Below are 22,559 nucleotides of genomic sequence, written 5' to 3' on the forward strand. Positions count from 1 at the left end.
TTTGTCAGGCTGTTAAACCACACTGCCCCCTTATTACTCCCCTTTGCCCCATTTCTCTAATTTCTTTTTACAAGGGCAGTACTTTTGTTCCAAAGCATTTGCTGCGCTCTGCTGCACTGTGCTCTGAGTGCAGAAAGCCGTCACACTCCAGAGCCCATTATCACTTTCGCTATCAGGTGAACACAGTGTGGATGCAGCCTCCTGCCAAGTACATGTTCTCGCTGTAAATTCAATTTGTGGCAACACTTTTCGACTACGGGAGTGTCGCTGCAGAACACATCCATTTTCTTGATATCCGAAGCCTCGGCTGGGCCAAGTTTCTCAACTCAGCTCATGGCAGACTGTGGGTGACAGGAGTGGAGGTCAAGCAAGAGTGGATCATTTTATATACCGAGCTGAACACAAGCACAACATGTTTAAGATCAGCTCTGGAGACGTAAGTTTCCCAAGACAAAGACATCATCAGCTTGAATAAGATTTGTCAAACTGCACTGTCTCTCAGCTTTGTGAGTGTCTTCTTGCTGTCTCCATGGCGACTGAAGCTCAAACAATCCAACTGTACACTGAAACCACCGGACCACAAATTACACATCTATAACCTATTTTGGCCTCTAAAGATAAACAGTGTACTTTTACATGATTGTAAGAGTGGGATGACTTGCTGATGTCCAACTGAATTATTCCTTAAATGTCTCTGAATTCAGAAAACGAGCATCTCTGATGATAATTACAAATGCACATACCAGGTTCTCCATCACGACCTCGTCTTCCGCGCTTACCCGGAGGTCCTGCAACAAAGAGAAAAATAATCAATTTCATTCAGCAATTAGATCGTTTTAATATGGTAAACGATTTGTGTTCTTCATCTAGTCTCACAGTGAAACTACCGTCCTTCAGGATGAGAGGGAACTAGGGAAGGAGACAAACACACACAAACACACACACACATAGGGGTGCACTTCCAGTTGCCATTTCTACGTTCTTTCTCTTTGTTTCCAGGTTTTCTTTCCAGCACAGATGACTTTGTTTCTGATTTGTATTTCTCAACTTTGTCTCTGAAACATCTCTACAAATACTGTTTGTTTTTTCCCCCCTGACAACGATATCATGCTGCTAGAGCTCAGCTGCATGAGTGTAACAATTACACGCTTTGCCAGATTTTACATGCTGCAGACTTGACTGGGTTGTATGGTATACAAGTCCTCAGATAGAAAAAGAAAGGTTGGGAAAGAGTGTGTCTAAATGACCTCAGAGTGGTACATCTAGTTTAGTAACTAACCTTCTGATAACTAGTACGTTGCTTGATGTTGTTAGTTTTTTTCTACTTTTCCCACTTTTAACTAGTGTTGCTTCTACTACTGATACTTCACTAGTATCAGAGAAATTTCACAGCATGAACGTGAGTTATCTCATTAAATCAGGTCTATGTAGTAGAAAGGTGATATTGCTTGTCCTAAATCCCATAATAGCTCGGATGCAGAGAAGTGCATTTATTGCAGAATACTTTGTGAAGTACATTACTGTACATATCCCAAACAACTCCTACAAAATATTAAGAAAAAAGGGTTTCTGTGGAGGCAGGTCTATGGCCGGATTGTAAGAAAAAAAAAAGGTGTCATCTGGAACCAAATGAACAAATAGATCACATGGACACTTTAAAATGTTATAACTAGCATTTGACACAAGAAGGTCTCTTGAAAATTGATGGATTGACTGTTTTAAGGAGCTCTCTGGATTAAAAAGATTGTAAATCAACATAAATGAGAGCAGCAAAGCTCTTTGTTTGGATTTACATCAGAGAATATATCTAGATCACATTTCATGCTCCCATCCACTTATAGATTTGCATTAATTTCCCATGTTCAAGATAATCATGGCCATTGGTAAGCTGTTCAGGAATGCTTACCAATGGCTCTACATCCATTGGCTGGGTGTCAAAAGGTGCTCCAGGCTCCGTAACACTGGTCTTATTTTGCTACATCAGTGTGCATATATCCCTGTGTAAGTAAGGGGAATAAAAGTAAAGTAAAAACCAAATAAAAATAATAATCCACTTTACTTTTTGTTTGGCTGATTTACGGTAGTGCAGATGTGTTAGTACGGTGCAAAATGCAGGATTATATTGCAAACTCCTTGTTTGATGCTAAGTCCTCAATTTGATCCCACTGTTTGGCTCAGCTTCAGCTTCCAACTTTGCTCCTTTTGAGGAGTTTCCAAGATGTCAGGTCCTGCCAGTGAAGGGTCCAGGCTCAATTTAATGTAACCACAGGTGGAGTTTGACTCTCACTTTACAATGGTTCACATCAACCCTGGTTTCTCCATAGGTTTGTTTTCTAAGGTTTTAAAAGAAACAGAAGAGGTTTACTGCACTTGGCAGTCACTTTATTATTGCTCACTTTGAACCGATATTTGACACCTCTGAGAGGAATATTTTGTACAACGATACAACATCCTTCTGATTTTGGAGGTATATTTTTGACAGCTGCTAAGAAAACATCCCCCACATGAGAGCCAGTGGTCCAGACAAAATACTTTACATTACTCAGAGATATCATCATGGCTCACAAAATTCATCACAATACTTTTCACTCTGATTTTACACTGAGGAAAGATCCCCATAAAACCCACTCTACTGGTAACAGAAAGACTTGGTAGAGACTACTGTATGCCAATAATAATATTTAATTTTATGAAACAAAAATGAGTAATTTCGTATCTATAAAGTCAATAAAACAGATTTTCAGATGCATTTAAAAAGACTGACCAGGACCTTCTGTCACAAATAAAATCACTCTTGCTCAAGAAAACATTTATAGCCGACTGTTTTCTTACAGTTTCCCACGAGCAGTCATGGAACAATGGTTTCTGAAAAAAAATGTGCGGCATGGAATTTCACGATGAGGGTCAGCAACTATGAACAATCTGTTAAAACCTTTTAAACAGCTTTTGAGTTGAACATCAACATAAATCAAAGGGAACTTCTTTGAGATGCTTGGTCAGACAACGATTTTTGGTCACACATAAAGTAGATCCTGTGGTGGTGTGTATTTTGTTTTGTGTTGTTTAGTGGCTTTTGCTTCGGAAAGTGAGCAGCAGAGAACAACTCTTATAAATCCAGAACCAGTGAGAAAAGGCGTCAATAAAAGTGTGGGCTGGCTTAGTTTTCAGCTATGCTAGCAGGGAGGTAGAATGGAAAACAATGTCAGTTGGTCAGTTGGTCCCTCACTTTGTGCCAGACTGAAACGACTCCTCAAATACTCAATGAACTTACCAGCAATTTCTTTGAGACGGTAATGTTTCTTAACAATTTAACCGAATATTTCGAGCGATACTCAACATTTTCTCTTGCATCGTGATGAGCGTGACAGAATTGTGTTAAAGCAACATCATTTAATAGAAATGGGTGTTGATTTCCCACACAGAATTCAATTACTACTTTGTTGATCGCTAAACTTTTCAATTAATCTAAAAGCAAAGAATATTTTTCTTTCTGTCCAGAACTTTTCAAGTAGAAGCAGTTTCCTTAACATGCTAAAGAAAAGGGTAGACAATAAAAATGATACCTACTAAACTGCCGAGCATTACCTTTGTAGATGTTAGCAGCAACAACAAAATGTTTTGCCTTTATGCTGCCTCAGTTACATGCATAGCTATACTTTATTGCTCATTGTAAGTCTGGAATGGGATGTCGCAATATATGTGTATTGTCAATAGGTGATGCTAACTGAATGAAAAATCGATATCTCGTTGACAGTTTACATATATCAAAGTCCATTTTGTGATTTGACAGCTGATAAAAATCAATAAATTGTTGTTTCTTGTTTGTAAAATTGAAAAAAAATCCTTACCATTCTGGTTTGAGTCTAATCTAATTTTCTCTTTTTTTCTTCAGGTCTAAGATATAAATTATGATAATATTGTTATTGTGAATGCTATGACCACAATGTAGGTGTAATTAAAATGAGATATTGTGACAACTTTGGTCGAGATTTAGAAAAATTTAAATTGCAAGTGTACATCAAGTAAGAAGTCCACAAAAGAGACTCAGTAAATCTCAATAGCTCATCACAGCTATCCCCAATTAAAGGAATTAAAGGGATCATACACTCAAACAGCACAATTTCCACCTTAGCGGATGTTACGGAAGTTGCAGGTATTGAGTGACTACTGCTAGAAAACAATTGAAAACAGTGGCTACAGCCAAATTTAGGAATTGAATTTCTATATGGATAACAGGACACTGTTAAACATAACAGCAGATTGAATTACAGCCTGTATAAAATGGTCAAATATTCATCTCTAGTGGTTGTGATCTCCACTGCCTCTTCTTTCTCCTTGCCCTGGCTCTCTCCCCAACTCCCCTTTTTCTTATAATCACACATGTGGTCCTGGTGTGCTGGTATCTGGCTTCACCTGCTATCCATCTCAAATCTACGCTGCTATTTATGCCGGCATTCAGTCTGCGCTCACCATCAGATTGTAGACACAACCACTGTTAGGCTCGTTCCAGCCTGTAAGTTTTTCTATGTCTGTAAACCTGACCTAGTCTAATCCCTCTTTTCCTGTACTTCAGATCCCACTGACCCGACGACGCGCCACCACCCGTCTCAGTTCCTCTGGACATTCCTGTGCGGCTCAATTTGGACAACTTGAAACTCTCTTGGCCTCGGTCCAAGCTCTGGCTCTTCCCCCCTAATCTTATTCCATCATTTGCAATAAACACAAACTAAAGCTGCTATACGACTCAGTATGTCTGCATATTGGGTTCCACCTCTTAACTCCTTAGCAGTGGTATATTATTGCATAAACTTAACACACAACTCAAATATAAAAAATTATGTATGATGATATATCATGATGTTGTTAATCTGATGGTTAAAGGCTATCGATTGTCCTAAGTGTGCTACAAGAGCAGCATAAAACTATCAGTATAAAAAGGCCTAGTATTCACTCTGCCTTTTCAGGAATAGTCACACAACATTAGATTTTTACATCCCACAGCATGCCCCTGCTCCAAAGTAGTGATAGCAGCAGTCATTTGCAAGCTATTTGGCACAAAGGAATGCCATGTAACTGGCAGCACAGTGAAACGTGTAGCTATAAGCCACAGTCGTGTTTTATTTCACCATTCTGCTCATATTGTTCATTATATTACTTCAAAGTTATGCATTGCTTGACACGATAAGGCTTTTGTTTATACTTCATGCAACTGAGACACAACTGCTTTTAAGCAATGTCCATCATCCATAAAACATTGACTAGCCCAGGGCAGTGCCTCTATTTCTCCTTTTCTTCAAAATCAATCAGTTTGAAGTGAACCAGCTCTGGGTGGACTGATTTACACTACCAGCTATGTCTCGGAGCTCAATGTACATAATCAAACTACTTAAAACTGCTCTCACAAAGTAACACAGCCATTCCTCAGAATAAAAGTCAAACTTTTGCCAAAAATAGCAAACTGGGAACCCACTCCAAGCCCAAAAGCTAATCACGTTGGAAGAGAATTAGCTTTAGACTTCTCAGAGAACGCAAATTCCCCTCTGCAATATACACATGTATATGTATGTAGTTTGCATAAGCCTATGTTAAAGTTGACACAACTCTATCTTTTCCAGAGTGTGTCACTCGCTGTGTTTACTCTTATCGCAGACAAAAAATAAAGAAAAAGAAAATCTACTTTTGAGTAATTCACTCTGATCCTACTATTTACATTTGAGTCAGAAAAACACAACATCCAGTCTAAAGTTGGGCAGGAATATTACAGTGGTAAAACACTTCTAAAGGCAATGTTTTCAGAAATCTGCAAGAAGTTGTTGCAGTTGAGTCAGTCATTTTACACCAAAGCTTCCTTCCGCAAAAACCAAAAAATACTCTTGAAGAAACTTTGAGGGTCTGAATGGGCACTGTTTCATTTCCTGGTATACAGTACAACAGTATCACTCTCTGCATCAAGAAAAAGAGAATTACATGATCAGTTATTCCAACATACAGTAGAAGGCACTGGAAAATCTCTAACTGGCTCAAACTAGCCTTAAAACTTGGATCTTAAGGTATATTTGAAATGTTAAGAATATTTCTCAAAAAACTCAATGATGATCAATGTCTTTACAAGCATTCCAGGGATTTAGGAAGATTTTGTCAAAACAGACTTTAATATACCCCATTTATTCCCACAACATGGATGGCTGAGTTTATTAAACCTGGCAACACTTGGGTATCCAGGTCAACGGAACTAAAGCTGCACAAAAGCTGGCTTTCTAGTGTCCAGTACAATCATATGTTACTTTATAAGTACATTTTTGCGGAGATTTCTGGCAACTGGGAACCATTTCGATCCAAGATCATTACTGCTCTGCATGACAACGAATAAATCAATGTATAAAATGCTAATTCATGGACCGCTGAGTCCAGTGTCTAAGGAAAACTATGGAAATGTAACCACAATTTTAAAGTTAGTCTAGTCCGTGAATGTCCCTGCTCTCTCCTGCTAAAGAAGGATGTGAATCATCAGAAATAGAAACTAAAAAATGTAACAGCTCACTGAGAACACCTTTCCAGCAGAATAATTATGTAATAAGTGCACATTTCCGAAGACTACCAAGTCTGCAAATTTACTCTCTTAAATAATAAAAGACTTGAGTGTAAAACCCAACAGATAAGATTGGGGACGATGCCTATAAGGTTACAGATGCAGTAAAACAGAAAATGCACCTATCTCTCTGTGAGAAAAACATCCAAATTAATCTTTAAGAAGTCATCAGATAATGATACAACCAGATGAAGATCTGGACTGCATCTCCACCACTTTCACTCTTCTTGGTGTCATCAGTCATGTGTATTGTTGAGTGACATGTTAAAGTCCCACTCCTCTCGTGACTTACAAAACTGGCCTCTGGAAGACACACTTACACTCCGACTTACCTCAACTAGTTTCACTAATCCCTCAGCTTCCCCAAATGCTTTCAATTTAAGAAATTTTCATCACAAAGGACAAGAATCTTGTAAGGCTGTGACAGGATCCTTGACATTAAATGCTAGTACTTACATTGCCATATTGCTCTCGAAATGTTTATGGCATGGCCAGTGGACCGTGCTGGTCTAAACTTAGCTCACCTGACCTTATAAGGCTGTATGTGCCTGCTTAACTAAAAGAAAAGCAGACAATCTTTTAAGGAATTTAAAACGAAAGATAGTCTATAAATACTTACAAAAGCTACCCAATGTTGCAGTGACACAACATCAACTACAACCTCGATTTTAAAAAGTCAAAACATGATATAAACTAAAACAGAATGCAAATCCACAAACTGCACAAAGCGTCATCCTATTCATAATGGAACATAGAAAACATGTCCAATGCTGAAATTGAGAATCTTGAATTTAATGGCAGCAACACATCTTAAAAAAACTTGGGACATGGCCATGTTTACCACTGTGTATGTCAGTATGTCTGTCCCATAGGCACTAATATACCCATATAACATTAAGAGATGCAAGCTTTTGAACTCAGTACTGACAATAAACCAGATGGTCCCTCTCCTCTTTAGTCCAGAGGATGATTTCTGTGAAAAAAAAATTCTGATTCCGATACCTCTGACCACAGAATTATTTTCCACTGCCTCAGTCCATTTTAAATAAGCTTTGGCTCTGAGAAGGCAACCGTGTTTCAGGATCATGTTCACATATGCCTTCTTCTTTGCATGATAGAGCTTTAACCTGAATCCGTGGAACTGTGCTCACAGATGATGATTTGTGGAAGTGTTCCTAAGCCCATGGAGAATCATGGACAGAATCATGTCTGTTTTTCATCCTGTGACATGGGAGCCTGAAGATGATGAGCATCCAATATTGTTTTTTGGCAGTGTTCCTCGTGCACAGAGATGTCTCCAGAATCTTTTGAAGATATCATCTAGTGTAAGTGGCCGTTTGCAGTTTTAGGTCAAAGAACACTATTTCATGTACTGCTACACAATTTATTGATGCAGTTTTTTGCTGAACCTCTTCCCATCTTTACTTCTGACACTCTGCCTCTCTAAGGTGCTCTTTTCATTTCCAGTCATGTTACTGACCAGTCATCAATTCACCTTATTAGTTGAAACTTGTTTCTCCAGCCGTTTCTTTCTAGCACTTGCTTGTCCTGCTTTTTTTTTTTGCCTTGTCCCAACTTGCTACACAGCCGTTAACACGGCTCTGTCCCAACATTTTTTAGATGTGTCGCTGCCATCAAATTCAACATAAGCCAACATTGTTCATGAAACAGTAAAATGTCTCATTTCTAATGAGTAATATTCTTTCTATGTTCTATTGTGAATTCAATATTGGTTTTATGAGATTTGCAATTAATTACATCCTGTTTATATTTGAAATGTACACAATGTTCCATTCTTATTTTTATTTTTTAAATTGGGGTTGTATATCTATATTGATTTTTATTATTTCTTATGATTATTTCTTATTATTTAACAGCAGTGGTTCTTCAACTGTCTCCAAAAGGGAGCCAAGCACTTTGGATTTATTTTTTTTATTTTTTCTTGCAGGTTAAAGTTGCAATACAGGCAGGTGTAAGATATATATTTTTTTTCCATAGAGTGCCAGGCCTTTAGTTTTTAGTGCCAAACTCTGATTCTTTGTCATAACAGCCTCTAAAGGGTTTTTGGCAGCGCAACATAAACAGAAACTCTTGCAAAATAATTTGGGGCCCGACTTTTATTTTCCCCAAGATCCACATTTGAATCCCAACCCGACCGAAAAAAACAATGTTCTACAGGATATTTAACATCATTCTCTGATTCTGTGGCATACATCTTCATTATCCTTATTTCAAACTATACTTAACCCAATGCAACAATTTCCTGAGTAAATATGATGATTATAGCCATTTCCTAAATACTTATTTGCAATTATATCTAATTTGTTGCCCAGAAAGGAGACCATTGTGTCTGATTTTCGCATTTACTCATTGTCCTTTTTTGGTCCACTGATTTTGCCACCACATCAATTCTTCAATATAAGGCACACACCCACCCACACACACATGCACACACCCACACATTCATTGCAGTTATTTATCCAGTTTAAATGCTTATCATGCTTCAGAGTGCTGACAAACAACTACTGCAGCTCCAATCAACAAACTTTACAAAGAACATGTGTGTAGTTCTCTACAATAAATGTATTGTTATAAGTAGAAAGAGATGTGTTTACATAGCTACTCAAGACAGTATGATTAGTTAGCTGGAAATTTACAGTAAACCAAGACATCTCACTGATTAGGGCTCAAATTAAATCTAATGAGCAGTCATGAAGAGAAATGACCAATGACGCCTGCTTCACAAACACTCGGTTCTGTCATTTTCTATTATGAACATAAAGAAAGGCGGGAGTACATGTGAGGGATCTTATCACTTTGTTTAAGTTGAAGCTAATTTTCTGAACCAACAGGGTACTTGTTATTGGAAAAACAAAACAGACCAAAAATGTAAAATCCCTGGACATCACCCCACAGGAATCTGAAAGTGATTACAAGAGGCGGGATTCATTACGACGCAGAGAGCAGAAAATGATTTCTTAAGTTAACGATGCGTGCTTTCTGAGAGCATCTCTGTGTGTACACTCGGGAGTGGTCAGAAAACCTGAACCATTAACTCGAAATGAATTCATTTCTCCATTCATCCCTGAGGAGTCAAGCAATTCTGTGCCTGTGTGTGAGAGCTTGGGTTCTGCACTGTGTTTGTCCAGATGCCAGTTATCAGTTCATTAAGCCACGAGTCAATCCATTAGGATGTGAGGAATTGTCTGAAGCTGCAGACTCCATTAACAGTGCGACATGCAGTCTGAAGCTCGTATTAAAAATGCATCTTTCTCTCCCTGAACTGAAAGAATGAAGTTGCCTCACAGTCTTAAGCTAATTAAGGACAAATGTTTTTGCACTCTACATGGATTGAACAGTCACAGTTACAACAGCCCTGCAGTAGTCTTTTACACATAACCTCGAAACAAAGACAAGCACTTAATACACACTTTCAGGGAGTGAAAATCATTACAGAACAAGTAGCTCGTCCCCAGTTCTTTCTCAAACTCTCCTACTCGGAAAAGACAAATGACATGAATATGAGTATGGCTGGCAGGCATGCATGGATCATCAATGTTTTTGCTCCAGTTCAGTGTCAAGGCTGGAAGACTCCTGAGGAGGAAGCGGGGCCTTTGAGAGAGCCTTTTCATCACCTTCAGAGATCAATGTGTTTTCCTCTGGCAACAGGCTGAGGACTGGGATACTTGAGACCCACCCCATTTGCTGCATACTGCAATTATCCTCCCCACAGTACTGACTGCGGTCACGATGGAAGCAGAACACACTCCCTGATGAGGGGAGGTCAGTAATAAGTTGATCGATCAGCCAAGTCCCATCAGTTTATTCTGCGAGTTAAATTGGCACAGGCTGCCATCCTGACAGCTCTATCAAAAAACTAGACTGTATCCTGAGGACATACAATAACATTACCTACACTTACAAGCAAGGGAACACAACTCTGAGTAGCTTTACAATCATTAGCTATGCAGTTTTACAATTTAATGTCCTAAAGAAGAAAATGAGAAACACCAGGATGAGTCTAGCTTGGCAAGGCTGACACGTAATCTGCAGTGGAAATAAACGGCCTCTTTTGAGTGTTAACCAAGTTATATCTTGGCAAACCCCCTCCATGGATTGCACCGCAGCGTTGCCATCAACCAGATAAACAAAGCTTCATTGAATTTCACAATAACTTGTGGTCTAAAGGCAACAGTCCAGTCTGTTCACATAAAACTATCATGTTCCACCTGTGCTCTTCAACAAGGTGCTGTGAGCATTTTTAAGAGAGGCTTAAACAGAAACACGAGAAATAACTATCTTCAAAATACCTTAAATCTTACCCTAGCGCATTGCATATTAAGTTAATTAAATAACTCAGCATCTGCATTTGGAGAGAGAAGCAACCTCAGCCTTGCCTCACAACCATTGATTAGCCACATTCAGTGACTGATTTAAGGTACTGACGAGAGTACCATCTGAACGTGAATCAATATCACTCATTAGACTGTAAAATGCTGAGGCGCAGACACAAGCAAATAAACCTCATTGTTGCTCCATTCATTTGTTACCATCAGTGGTGGACTCTTGTTATACCCTTTTGAGATGCAACTAATTGGTATCCAATGAACACTAAAATTGATGAGGACAGCCAGAAGATGCCTCTGAACCTTAACAAAGCTGTATTTGTTGAATACAGTACCAAGCCATCTGATTGCAAAACACAGAGTATCGCATAGTGCTTGAGTTGCTAGAATAGTTGCAAAAGCATTTCTGCAAATGGGTGCATGATTAGCATCAACTGATCTGTCTCTTGCTCAATTTCAAATGAAATACTTTGCCTGTGTTCAAGACTTTTGTGGTAACTGGATATCACATTGAAATCATGTGTAATACTATACCTGCTGCAAACAGATGAAGTGACTGCTGGCTGACCTTATCAACCCCAGTGATGTGTGAGCCAACATGCACAATGTGCATATGTGTCTGTGGTGTGAGAGCGGGTGGATATAGAGATGCAGAGCTGCGAAATATGGACCACAGGGCCCCAAACTGTTCAAGGACAGTCATTGCAGCTCTTCTACAAAGACTAAATCACTGCATAAATGCCAAATACACCCAAGTAAAAAATGTTATTACAATCCTTAGCTATTTTAATGGACTGGAATTTAGCATTCTCTAAACAACTACCCACTGACAACACAGTTGATGGAACAAATTCAAACAAAGGCTTTTCAAACTCTCACTTTTTTCTGTACATCTGGTACTTTTTTGGCAACAGGCATAACAAATAGCATCTGATTTCATAGGAACTTTAAACTACATGTGCTGTCTTTCGAACACAGAAGGAGATTTTAGGAGGTATAAATAGGTATATCAGATTGTACAGCATATTCTTCAATGACTCTCCATTTCATCTCCTCTCCACATCGAGACCAATCCCTATAACAATAGCGATAATAAAGTAAGCGTGAGCACACTGCTGAGCGATAACAGTGATGCCAAAGAATTCAACACAGACAAAGAGAAGGTGGGAGAATCTGTTATTCTTCTGTAAAGAGCTGTTGTCTTCTGAGGACAAATTTTATTCATATTTTTGTGTAAGTCCACATCAGTTTGGCAATATCCTGTCCATTTTCGAAGAGAATATCAGTAAAGAATATACCCCATGGAGATCCTATCAGCCCCAAAGACTAACTGGCAGTAGCAGGTAATTTGATGCTTTTTTAAATGTGTAACTTGAGGTTCAATATCATTTTAACAGAATGTTTAACAAGTACTAGCCTACAGTCAAGACTGTGTGATTTCAGGGGAAACACGTTTACCACAGCATTCACTATAAAAGACCTTGAGCTAAAATTTGAGCTTTCGGTGAACGTCACAGCTGCTGTAATACGACTAACTGTCTATTTTGTTGCTGTTGTTACATACCTCTGTCTCAGGATGCTTTTAATGTGATTTCCTTTCTGAGACAAAATGGTCTTTCCCTCGTTGTAGTGACTGGCTGGATGAGCCAATACAATGACCTTTTAAAAATACATGTGACGCAGTTGTTCAAGATTAGAGCCAGATCGGAAAAAAACTGCACAAAAATAATTTGAACAATTTCGAACATTCACCGATTTCAGGCTTAAAATCGTAGTTTCCTGAACAAATATAAAGCTATGTGTACACCAATACTTTTATTCACATGGATTTTGGTTAATAGGACCTGATCTTAACGAACATTATGTCATCCTTTTATCCTGGTTTTTAAACCAGCAATTTCACAGATACTATCTATCCCCTGGACCTGCCCTTCAGGTGTGAGCTTTAAGGACTCTACAGTATTTTATCCCTGCAGCTTAAGGGGAGCTGCACCTTGACTATGTTTTTCAACTTATCAACCAGCCTTGATGGTCTGTACATGGTGTTTACTTGGCGAGTTGGCTGAACTTTGCTGGACCGTTCTTGCAACAGTTTGAGCACGCAAGCGTGAGTCTTTTAAGTCAAGGACAGCTTGTCTTGTCAACAGCGGACGAAAATGTATGATGGACAGGCTGAGAAGGGTTGACTACGAATGTGATTACTTACGAGAATTGAGTAATGAAAGATTTAAGTGCAAAATGGAAAGTCTAGAGTCCAGAGCAGATTGTTTTTTAGTCTGTTGGGTGAAGTTGTTGAATTCATTGCTCATAAAACTTCTCTAATGCTTCAGTTGTTAAATTCCAGTTATGTATATTGGACTTTAAATGACAAAAATAAGAAATCCTTTTATCATTTAACTTGAAAAAGAAGGCGTAGGACTATAATTAGAGTTTCAAACTAGAATTTCATCAAAGTAAAAATGCTCCACTGCCCCTACTAAAGACATGTGCCAGTTTAGCTCTCTGTCAGACTCAGGCTACAAAAAGCAAAATCTAATTATTTTATTCAGAACTCCACTGAATCAGAAAATTACAGCACAGTTTGTCAAATTAGGGCCACTTTATCTGCAAGTTTACAGTCCATCTTCCAAGGAGGTTTCATCTCATCAGACCTTTGGGTGCTTCCTGCAGAACAGAAATGCAGTTACAAGAACCAGCATCTGGGTTTTGAAAACATGACCTTTTGCCTCTCAAAAAAACTATCTAACATGCAAAGTAGATTAAATTGTTGGCAGGATCAATGAGTTTCTCCTGTGTCTGTCTGCACACACATATCTACAACACATCAGAGATGTCCATCAACGTGTCACAAATAACTCAGAGGTACTGGTGAAAACAACCGGATTACAGTATTTTATGGTTTTCGTAACCACCATGAATAAACACATGAGTATGGAAGAAGTCTGGGAGGATGCTGAAAGCTATAAGTGTCTCCAAGCCCTGAATGAGTCCTGATTGGAAACAAAAATAAAGTGTCATCATCAAGATGTCAGGCCTTAACACACTCAGAGTCAGCTTACTCTGAGTTTATTTTCCCAAACCCAGAAAATCCCTCTCAATGCTCAGAAATGAGCAACATCTTTTCTAAAAGACAATCCCCCAAAACAATATCAAAATGAAAGACTCTTATTAGAAACTATTATAGCCCACATATACTAATCGTTCCACTACGGGCTTGAAATGATAGCTGGTGAGTTGAAGCAAGTACATAAAAAGCACGAGGCATAAAACAGAAGTACAGTTCTGAGTGGAAATGAATGGGTAGGAAAGTCAAATTTTCTGCAAATGAACAAAGCTCACGTTTTTCCAACCTCTGTCAATATTTAGTTTCCAAAAACAAGCACAAACTGCTGCACCTTAAGCTACTTTTGTGACCCATTAATTCCCCTTAATGAGGGTGGGTTTTTTTTTCACAAAGCAGTCATACAGTAGACACCATCATGGGCTTCCACCGGGGCTAAGTCATAGCAGGCAATTTCAGCCTTATATACAGCTCACTTGTTTTTACAGGAGTACATGGTGTAAAAGTAATTTTGCTGTATTCAGTCAGGGGGCTCTTATAAACCCTTATAAAAGTTAATCACTTTAAAAGTTAAAACCATGTTTAAAATTAAAGTTCCACAGGAACCTATTTAAAGTAAACTGGACGGATTTTTCCCTAAAATGATCTCAGTTTCGACCACCAACTAGTCATTTTTTCCCATTTTCTCTCTTGAGGGCAAAAATCCCTGATAAAAGAAACTGAAATTTGAGAACAATATTGTCCGAAAAAATCTTAATTTGCATCTGGAAGTAGAAGGAATTGACACACAAAGCTACTTTAAACATCAATGTTTGGGATGGTTGTCAATCTTGGTAGTTCACTTTGTCAGTACTTTAATTTCTAAAATATCATTTAGGATTCAGCTGCTGCTTTCATTGCCTTTTTACACATTAGAAACTATTCAGTTAGGATGAGGCGTCACAACATAATTGTTTATGGTTAAGCATTAAAAACTACAACTGCATGACTCCTTCATCACCATCAGCATCTGAACATCAATATCTTGCCTCATAGCCTTACTGGGCTGTTCTGTAACTTTTGTTAACCTATTTAGGCCTGAGCCACCATCTATAGGCGGATAGGATAGGATATGGAATACTTACTTGTTGCATCAGATGGTTTTCCTGTGGCTGTGGGAAGATAGATGTTGTCAATACTTTTTTCTGACTTGAAGCAAAAAAGTTACTTCCACAAATCTTTAAATGTTCGCCTTTAACGTTTAAGTAATAAAAAACAGCAATTAAAACAAGGTTTGGATCCAGAATAAGTTCTCTGTTCACAGTCAACAATATGAGATTAATCAGGTCTCCTTTTTGTTTTGGCTCACACAATAAGAGCGTTCACAAAACAGGCCATAAGTTTCTTCTACTTGCCAGCTTTGATGGTGACATCACCAGAGGCCCAAAAGCCTGTAATCCCTTTAAGTAAAACCAATGGCACGGACCATGAACCATGGCGTCTACTGCTTTCATGCTCTGAGAAACATCAGACGTGGGGCACACGCCACCATGCAAATAGAATAAAAATATTTGGAGAGCTTAACATAATATGAAGAAATGCATTAGTGTAATTGTATTAACCAAAATGTTTGGTACTAAATAAGATGGTTAGATGCCAAAGGACTAAGCTCATCAAGTGTTTGAAAAAAAAAAAAGATGTGATGCCTACGGGTATGAGAACTAATTTTGTGATTAACAAAAAAATGCCAGTCACTGTAACACAATGCCAGACATAAATGGAGATTTTTCATGATCCCTTGAAGTTCTGAAGAAAAGATAACATAGAGTGTTTTGAAAGTGTGAAGGCAAAGTCCCTCTGCATCATGTTTCCTCCCCATGTGTCAGTCAAACTGACCAAGTCAAAGGTTAAAGGAGTAGGTGAGGAGGAGCTCATCCTCTAGGGATGATTTGTAATCCAGACCTGTAGTTTCAGGTGGTAAGAGGGCCACAGCAAAGCTGGTGGGGAGGCACTGATTCTTCATCAGAACATATTGTTCCTATTACATGTTTGATCCTATGGGGTTTTAATACCATCATGCTAACAAACGGTCAACTCCTCGGCTCTCAGCTTTGCCATTGGCTACATTTGAATAAATAATAAACATTTGTCCCCATTTGTACAAGACATAAATCTAAGGTAAATGTGTTATGTTAATGTAGTGCTTCTATAAGCAGTCTATAACTATTCAAGTGAGCTTTTCCATGACTTTACAGGAGTAATGGGGAAAAGTGATAAAAATTCAGTCTTGTGACCAGAAGGCTGTGAGTGTAAATCCACAGATCGTGTGTAAAAATACAGTATATGCTGTGAAAGTGAGTGCATAACACTATCCTTTCCCTCTCTAACTAAATTTAAAGTTCCCCAGAGCAAAAAACTTAACCCCCAACTGCTTAAGTGAAGCTTCCCAGCAGCCTGATAAAGGACTGTGGTTTTACTGGGGCAGTTTGCGGGTGAGACTACAAAGCAACTACTGCTGACAAAGAGTCAGCCTGCTCAGCCGATTTCCCTCTCTAAACCTGACCGATTCAAATTAATCATAGTGGTGTCACCTAACTTCACATTATAGTCTTTAGGCTATGATAAAAGGCCATAACTTCATATGTGGCTCAAATAACTCTCAGGAAAAATAGGGAATTATTACACTATTACTAATAGAAAAGATCGCTTTTGTGTGTGTGTGTGTCTGTATGTTAAGTTAAGCTTAACAAAAGGCTGTGGGCATATTTTTACAGGATAGATGTGAGTGCTGTCAATCTTCTATGAGCCCCAAACAAACTACCATAGACTGAATGTATATGCGGAAAAATGCAGAGAAAGAGAACACAAAATGACCTTTTCAAAAGTTGTACACCTATACAAACAAATTTTCTGTAATACAAACTGTTTAAACAAAACATTAGCGGGGAAGGAAAGGTGAACCATGGTACACATGGAAAGTGACTTAAAGAGGTTGGAAACAAGCCTGCATGGTAATTTAAAAGGAATGAGCACCCTCAGGTGATTCTCGTACTCCAGTTTTTCTGAAGAAAGAGGGGGAAAATATTTGCGAGATGAACAAGAAGAGCCACTGTGAATTTTGACATGCGATAGGTGTGTATCAGAACATAACAAATCAACTCGTGTTTGCACATTATTTGATCTTCTTGGAATTTATTTTTGTCTCAGATTACTCCTGAATGCCACCGCGCTAAGAATGTGAATTAAAGTGTATGTAAAGTTTAGGGTGTGAGCACCTTATTTGGCAATGAGTTCAGCTGGAAGCTGTACAGAAAATTGGGCTGTTCGTTATTGAGAGCCAGAGCAGCATCAAAGGGGTTATGAGAAATTTGCAGACGTTTTAAATTAAGCTGGACAATCATCTCTCCTTACATCGCCCGTACAGTAATGAGCGAGATTATAGGAGATCAAGCCTCTAAATCCATTCTGTTCTTCTATAAATCATAAGAAGACACGCAAGATTCAATTAGTCCTGCCGGGCAGGACGGAAATTACACACCAAACCAGAAACCCAGAACACAGTACGAGAGGTATTTACAAACGAGATTTGAGGAGGCAGGCAATACCAGTCAAATGGCAAACAAACTAATAAGCATGTCGAAAAAAGAAAGGAGTCAAGATTGTTATTAGATAAACACTGAACAAAACCAGCAGTAGAGAAGAATTTTTTGAGAAGATGCTAGATGCTATTTTCAGGCCACCCATTTGTTCGAATCCTGGCCAGATTAGAAGTCCTTTGTACAATACAGCGGGTGAGTTTCTAGATGGGCAGTGATAACATCTACTCTCATTTAAGGCTTATGTGTCCACAATGACCCAAAACTGTATCCTGTTGTGGATTACTGTACCCTCGTGGCATAATGAGTTGCCATACAAACAGAACACCAAAGAAGAAGAAACACCGAAGCAATTTATTTCTTTTGACTGCGGCTGCATTTTTAATGCTGTGCTTCATTATTTTTCATCCAAATAAGTCTTTTATGTCTACAGAGAGTCAAATGTATGTTGCTGGCACTTTTCACAAAGTCTCTGTTTAATCAAACTACAAAGCTTTTGGTTGCTTCATTAAAACACAGAACTGGGCCGGAGATAATGACACTGAGGAAACTTTTTTGGGTGGAGATCAGATTTGATCTTCTGACCAAATAACGTGACGAGTACGGTAACTGGCACCTCTTTGAGGCTCCTGTTGTTCCAGTTTCAAAATGCTAATGAAAACGGGAGTAGACGTTTTGCAGCATATGCATGTCCCTTATATACAGTTGGAACCACGTGAACTTCACTTTGGCCACACATCTGACACACACATTCCATCCACATTTACAGAGATGATAATGTATGGTTTGTGTTGACTGGTTTAATGATCTGTTTACAAGTATATACATTCTGAATGTACAGAAAGAATTATTGTTGTTTGAGATCAAATTGCACTCCCTTTAAAAATCAGCCTAATATTGAACCCTGTTACGGGAATGGAGTGGGCTTTATATCTGCAAACAGGACACTGATTGTGGTCTGCTGAAGTAAATTACTCATACGAGTGGCAGCATGCGGTTCACATTACAATCGCCATGTTATGCTGTTTATTTCTGCCTGTGCTCCATGAGAACTTGCAGTTTTGGGAAGCAGATGAAAAGAGAGCCAGTGCATTACTGTACTCCTAAAGAAAGAAGCAATTACTGTATTTGAAGGCTGCGTGTGAAGATGTTCTGTTCCAAATTCAGCACCAAGCCATCCCTGACATTTCCCTCTGAAATCCATCAACCTCGGAAACCGCGGGATGCTGCATCTTTCTGGCGTCCAACATGTCGTGCGCATGTGCCGCTTGGTTAACTGTCTGTGATGTTGTAACTGTAACACCTACTTTGAGAGTCTGCATTTTCCACAAGCTCCAATTTATCAATCATTACTGGGAAAGTTACACAACAGAGGCGCTCAGCAGTAGTTTTGAATGATCATTTTTTATCATGGCTGTGATTTACGTGAACACTGAACATTTACAGATGTGTATTATCACAAACCGGCAATGGAGATTTTAATCTAGTTGAAACTGAAGAACGTAATTGACAAACAGAATTATGTAATTAGTAGATAAAATACTTACTTTTTTTATTCTATTACAGATTTTTATAAAAACATTACAAACTGCATTGTTATCAAGCTGAGTTTTCAATACTAATGGGGCGCTAATTTGCTTAAGACGCATTTATTGTGATCACCCCCTGGTCTTTTTCACCAAAATCATTCTTACTCCCAACTTGATCATAATTCAGGGGCACTTCGCATTGTTTTTGAACAATGAGAAGTGATATGAGTTCCCCTCATATCACTTCTAAACACCTCGAGTTCACCTTTATCATAATTTTCAGGCATATAGAGAACTGCTCTACAGATGTATATTGCCAGTCATTCTTCTACAATGGTAAGTGATGCACAACCTGCGTCAATAGTAAACATCCCTCCATCCATTCATCAAAAAATAAACTGTGATGGGAAAACATCTTTTTATTGTGCCGGGTTATCCAAAACTAACAGACCACGCACTGACCTTGGAGGAACGAGGTGGATAGACATCCAAATTTCAAGTATTGAACTAAGTTTTGAGTCCAATCTTGAAGGGGAGCAGGTAAAATAAAAAATTTAGGACCCCTCAAAATTTGATAGTAGGATAGTGTATTTTGAAGCAAAACTGAAGGAATTAATTAATAAAAAGAAGGAAGTGAAAAATAGCCTTCCCAAGTCTTGCTAGGTCACGCAACTCTTCTTCACTTACAGTTTCTCCTCCTTATCAACCCTGTAGCTGATGAACGAAGGAGAACTGTTGAATGTAATTTGAAGCATTTTTTTGTCATTTTCAAATACTGGTGCAGTTGGTGGATTAGCTCGAAATGCAAAAGCACACCTTTCAAGATTCAGCAGTAGAGCAGTTACCTTTGTGTTAGAAAACAACACTAAAGGTGTTCCAAATGCATTATGTTACTGATGCCAATGGCTCCTGTCTATGTACTAATAAATGAGTGAGATGTTTGAAGTTTAGCCCTATACTGTGTTTAAAGTTTTTCCATTTTGAATTTTGTATATAATCCTGCGTTGAGATCTATCTCCAGCCACCCTGAAGGTGTTAAATGACACTTTCATCCCTTTTTTGTACATAAATCAAGAGCAACATAACATTATAACCCAAAAGAGAACTCTGAAGGTATTAGTTGGTAGATCTTATTCAAGGCTAGAAAGAGTCAGAGACGGATGGACATCTTAGTTCACCAAATCAAATTAATGTGGCTTGTTTGAAGACTAACACAGTGTTGCCCTGAGTCAGTCAACTTGAAGTGTGACAATATTTAAATTGTTGGAGCTAGACATCTCTCCATTGCAAAATACCAGACAAACATATCTAGTTTTTGTCCTAGTGTCTAATAATGCCAAAAGCTGTTGGTTGACAACAAACCCTTTTCAAGTAAAAAAAAAAAGGCATACACACTTCTCTGTGACTCAACATCTAATAAGCTCAATATTCTGATCAACTCATTAACACAACATTCAGGTAGAAAAGGGCAAGTTAGGACCATGGGGCCCTCAAAAGGGAGTTTAAAAACTTTAAAATATTCAGAAAGCAGCACGTCAGAGAGCCTTATTTCCCATTTTACCTGCAGGTGGCATTAACAGACACGAACAGTTTCTACATGAACTTTCATGCAGCAGTTGTGGCCAGAATCCATTGCCAAAGCAATAACACATGCAGTATAAACAAAGTCAGAGGGAAAATGTCCTATCGAAGGAAGTCATTTTCACTCATCTGAATTTGGTTTGCTAATTTGAAAATTCAAGTTATGATATCCGATGTCATGGTTTAAACATAGAGGTGGTGATACATAAAATTCCTGCTTCCAACAATGATTAAAACTACCCACTTATCACATCATGGTGCATAACAAATTATGCAACCCTGTGGGTAAACTGGTCTTGATGCACCATATGACTCACTCAACTTCGTGCCAGTTGCCAGTTTCACTTGCATATCTGCAGCTCTTTCCACCATATTCAAAGATTTTACCATTCTTAATAAAAACTTTCCTGAGCTTTGGCCTCATACCAAAACAAAAGTTCACGGATGCATGTACACAGTAGAAGCACAAGTGTTGTTTTTTTCCCTCCTACCCCATTTGCAGATGGTGAGACCCCATTTTTTTAAGTTCCCCTGTGCCAACACTCTGCCAGGGAGGCCCCATCCTTAATGAGCCTTAAACTGCATTTACAGCTGCACTACAATAATACTGCAACAATGGTTTCCACATAACTTTAGACTGAATTGGTGTTTCTGGGAAGAGCTAGGTTTGGACCAGGCTAATAAGTGTCTCTTGGCTGCTTTTTCAAAGTTTACCTCATTGCTTTGTGTGTGACTCTGTACTTCTAAGATTCTGAATGTGACAAAATTACTAAATTTATGATATAGCACAAGGTGTTGCTTGATTAAACTTAACTGGATCTTTGATTGTTCAATTACATATTGTGAAAATTTCATCTTATGGTGTATGCTAATTTGTTTACTTGCTGAACATAAGATGAGAAGATTTGTGTCAATGTCTATGTGCATGGCAAACTTTTTAAAAAGATCAAGTGAGCAACAGTCACTGCTCAGCTTAGCTCAACATAAACACTGAAAGTACTGGTAAACTGTTGCCAAAAAGATATTTTTAGACAACATTTTCAGGCTAGTAAGTATTTTGGTACATCATAAGCAGAAAGTAGTTTTTCTTGCAGATGAATACTTAAGTTGTAGATGTGGTCTGTCTGTCCATCCATTTCTCAGAAAGAAAGCAAAAAAGCACTGTATTCCAATTTCTGCCTGTTTAGTATACACCTTGAGTTGGCATAAAGAAAAGACTGCAACCGACTTTTTCCATTGGTCTGCCCAACATTTCACAGGTCTGTTCTGTGTGCTTTTTGCCCCACACTCACAGAAATCGTCATATTCACAGTGAGAGTGTCTAGATCAGAGTCAGAGAAGGCCTTAAACTCTTCAATTGTGACTGGCTCTGCCTCGGAGATTTTTCTACATTAACGTGAGTGCGCTTGGCTCTTTTCCAACATACTAGCTACAGGCAAAACGAAACCACGTTAGTCTTCAGTAACTCAAAATGAAGAGAAATACTGACTGTTGTCATCGCCGTGCTGCCCGTTACATATATCCCCGACCCAGGCTCTGAAAGCTCTGGCCGAGAAGACAGAATCAGCACACTTTTCATGAAAACATCCTTTGCCTATGTCTTTTATAAGCCCACCAACAGTTGGTCTGGTCTCAGAGCCAGGGCCAACATAAAAGAGAAAGGATAAAATAAATGCATTTCAGCACGTTTTAACTAAGTTTAAATCACAAATCATCCTCTTCAAAAAGAGCAGGTGTAATGTTAACCCAACCTACAGCAATAACAATGCGTGTGACTAGTTCATTGGGCTAACAGCTCAGACTTTCGAAAAAAAAAAAAAAAAGAAAAGATGTTGTAAATCATAAACTCCATCTCATATCATTCATGACTGAAGAAGG

General features: G+C 38.6%; 1 protein-coding gene across 1 annotated transcript in view; it reads right to left on the reverse strand.

Moving 5' to 3' along the window:
* Positions 1-321: 321 nt before the first annotated feature.
* LOC140281664 (collagen alpha-1(XXV) chain-like) overlaps positions 322-22,559 on the reverse strand; it is an 83,089-nt gene continuing 60,851 nt past the window's right edge. Inside the window, exons 3-4 of the mRNA XM_072376164.1 lie at positions 744-788; positions 322-341 (exon numbers count right to left, since the gene is read on the reverse strand). Coding sequence (XP_072232265.1) covers positions 322-341; positions 744-788 — 65 coding nt within the window. The remainder of the gene's footprint in view (positions 342-743; positions 789-22,559) is intronic.

Source organism: Leuresthes tenuis, unplaced genomic scaffold (assembly GCF_036924035.1).
Source record: "Leuresthes tenuis unplaced genomic scaffold, fLeuTen1.0.hap1 SCAF_22, whole genome shotgun sequence".
NCBI lineage: Eukaryota > Metazoa > Chordata > Actinopteri > Atheriniformes > Atherinopsidae > Leuresthes > Leuresthes tenuis.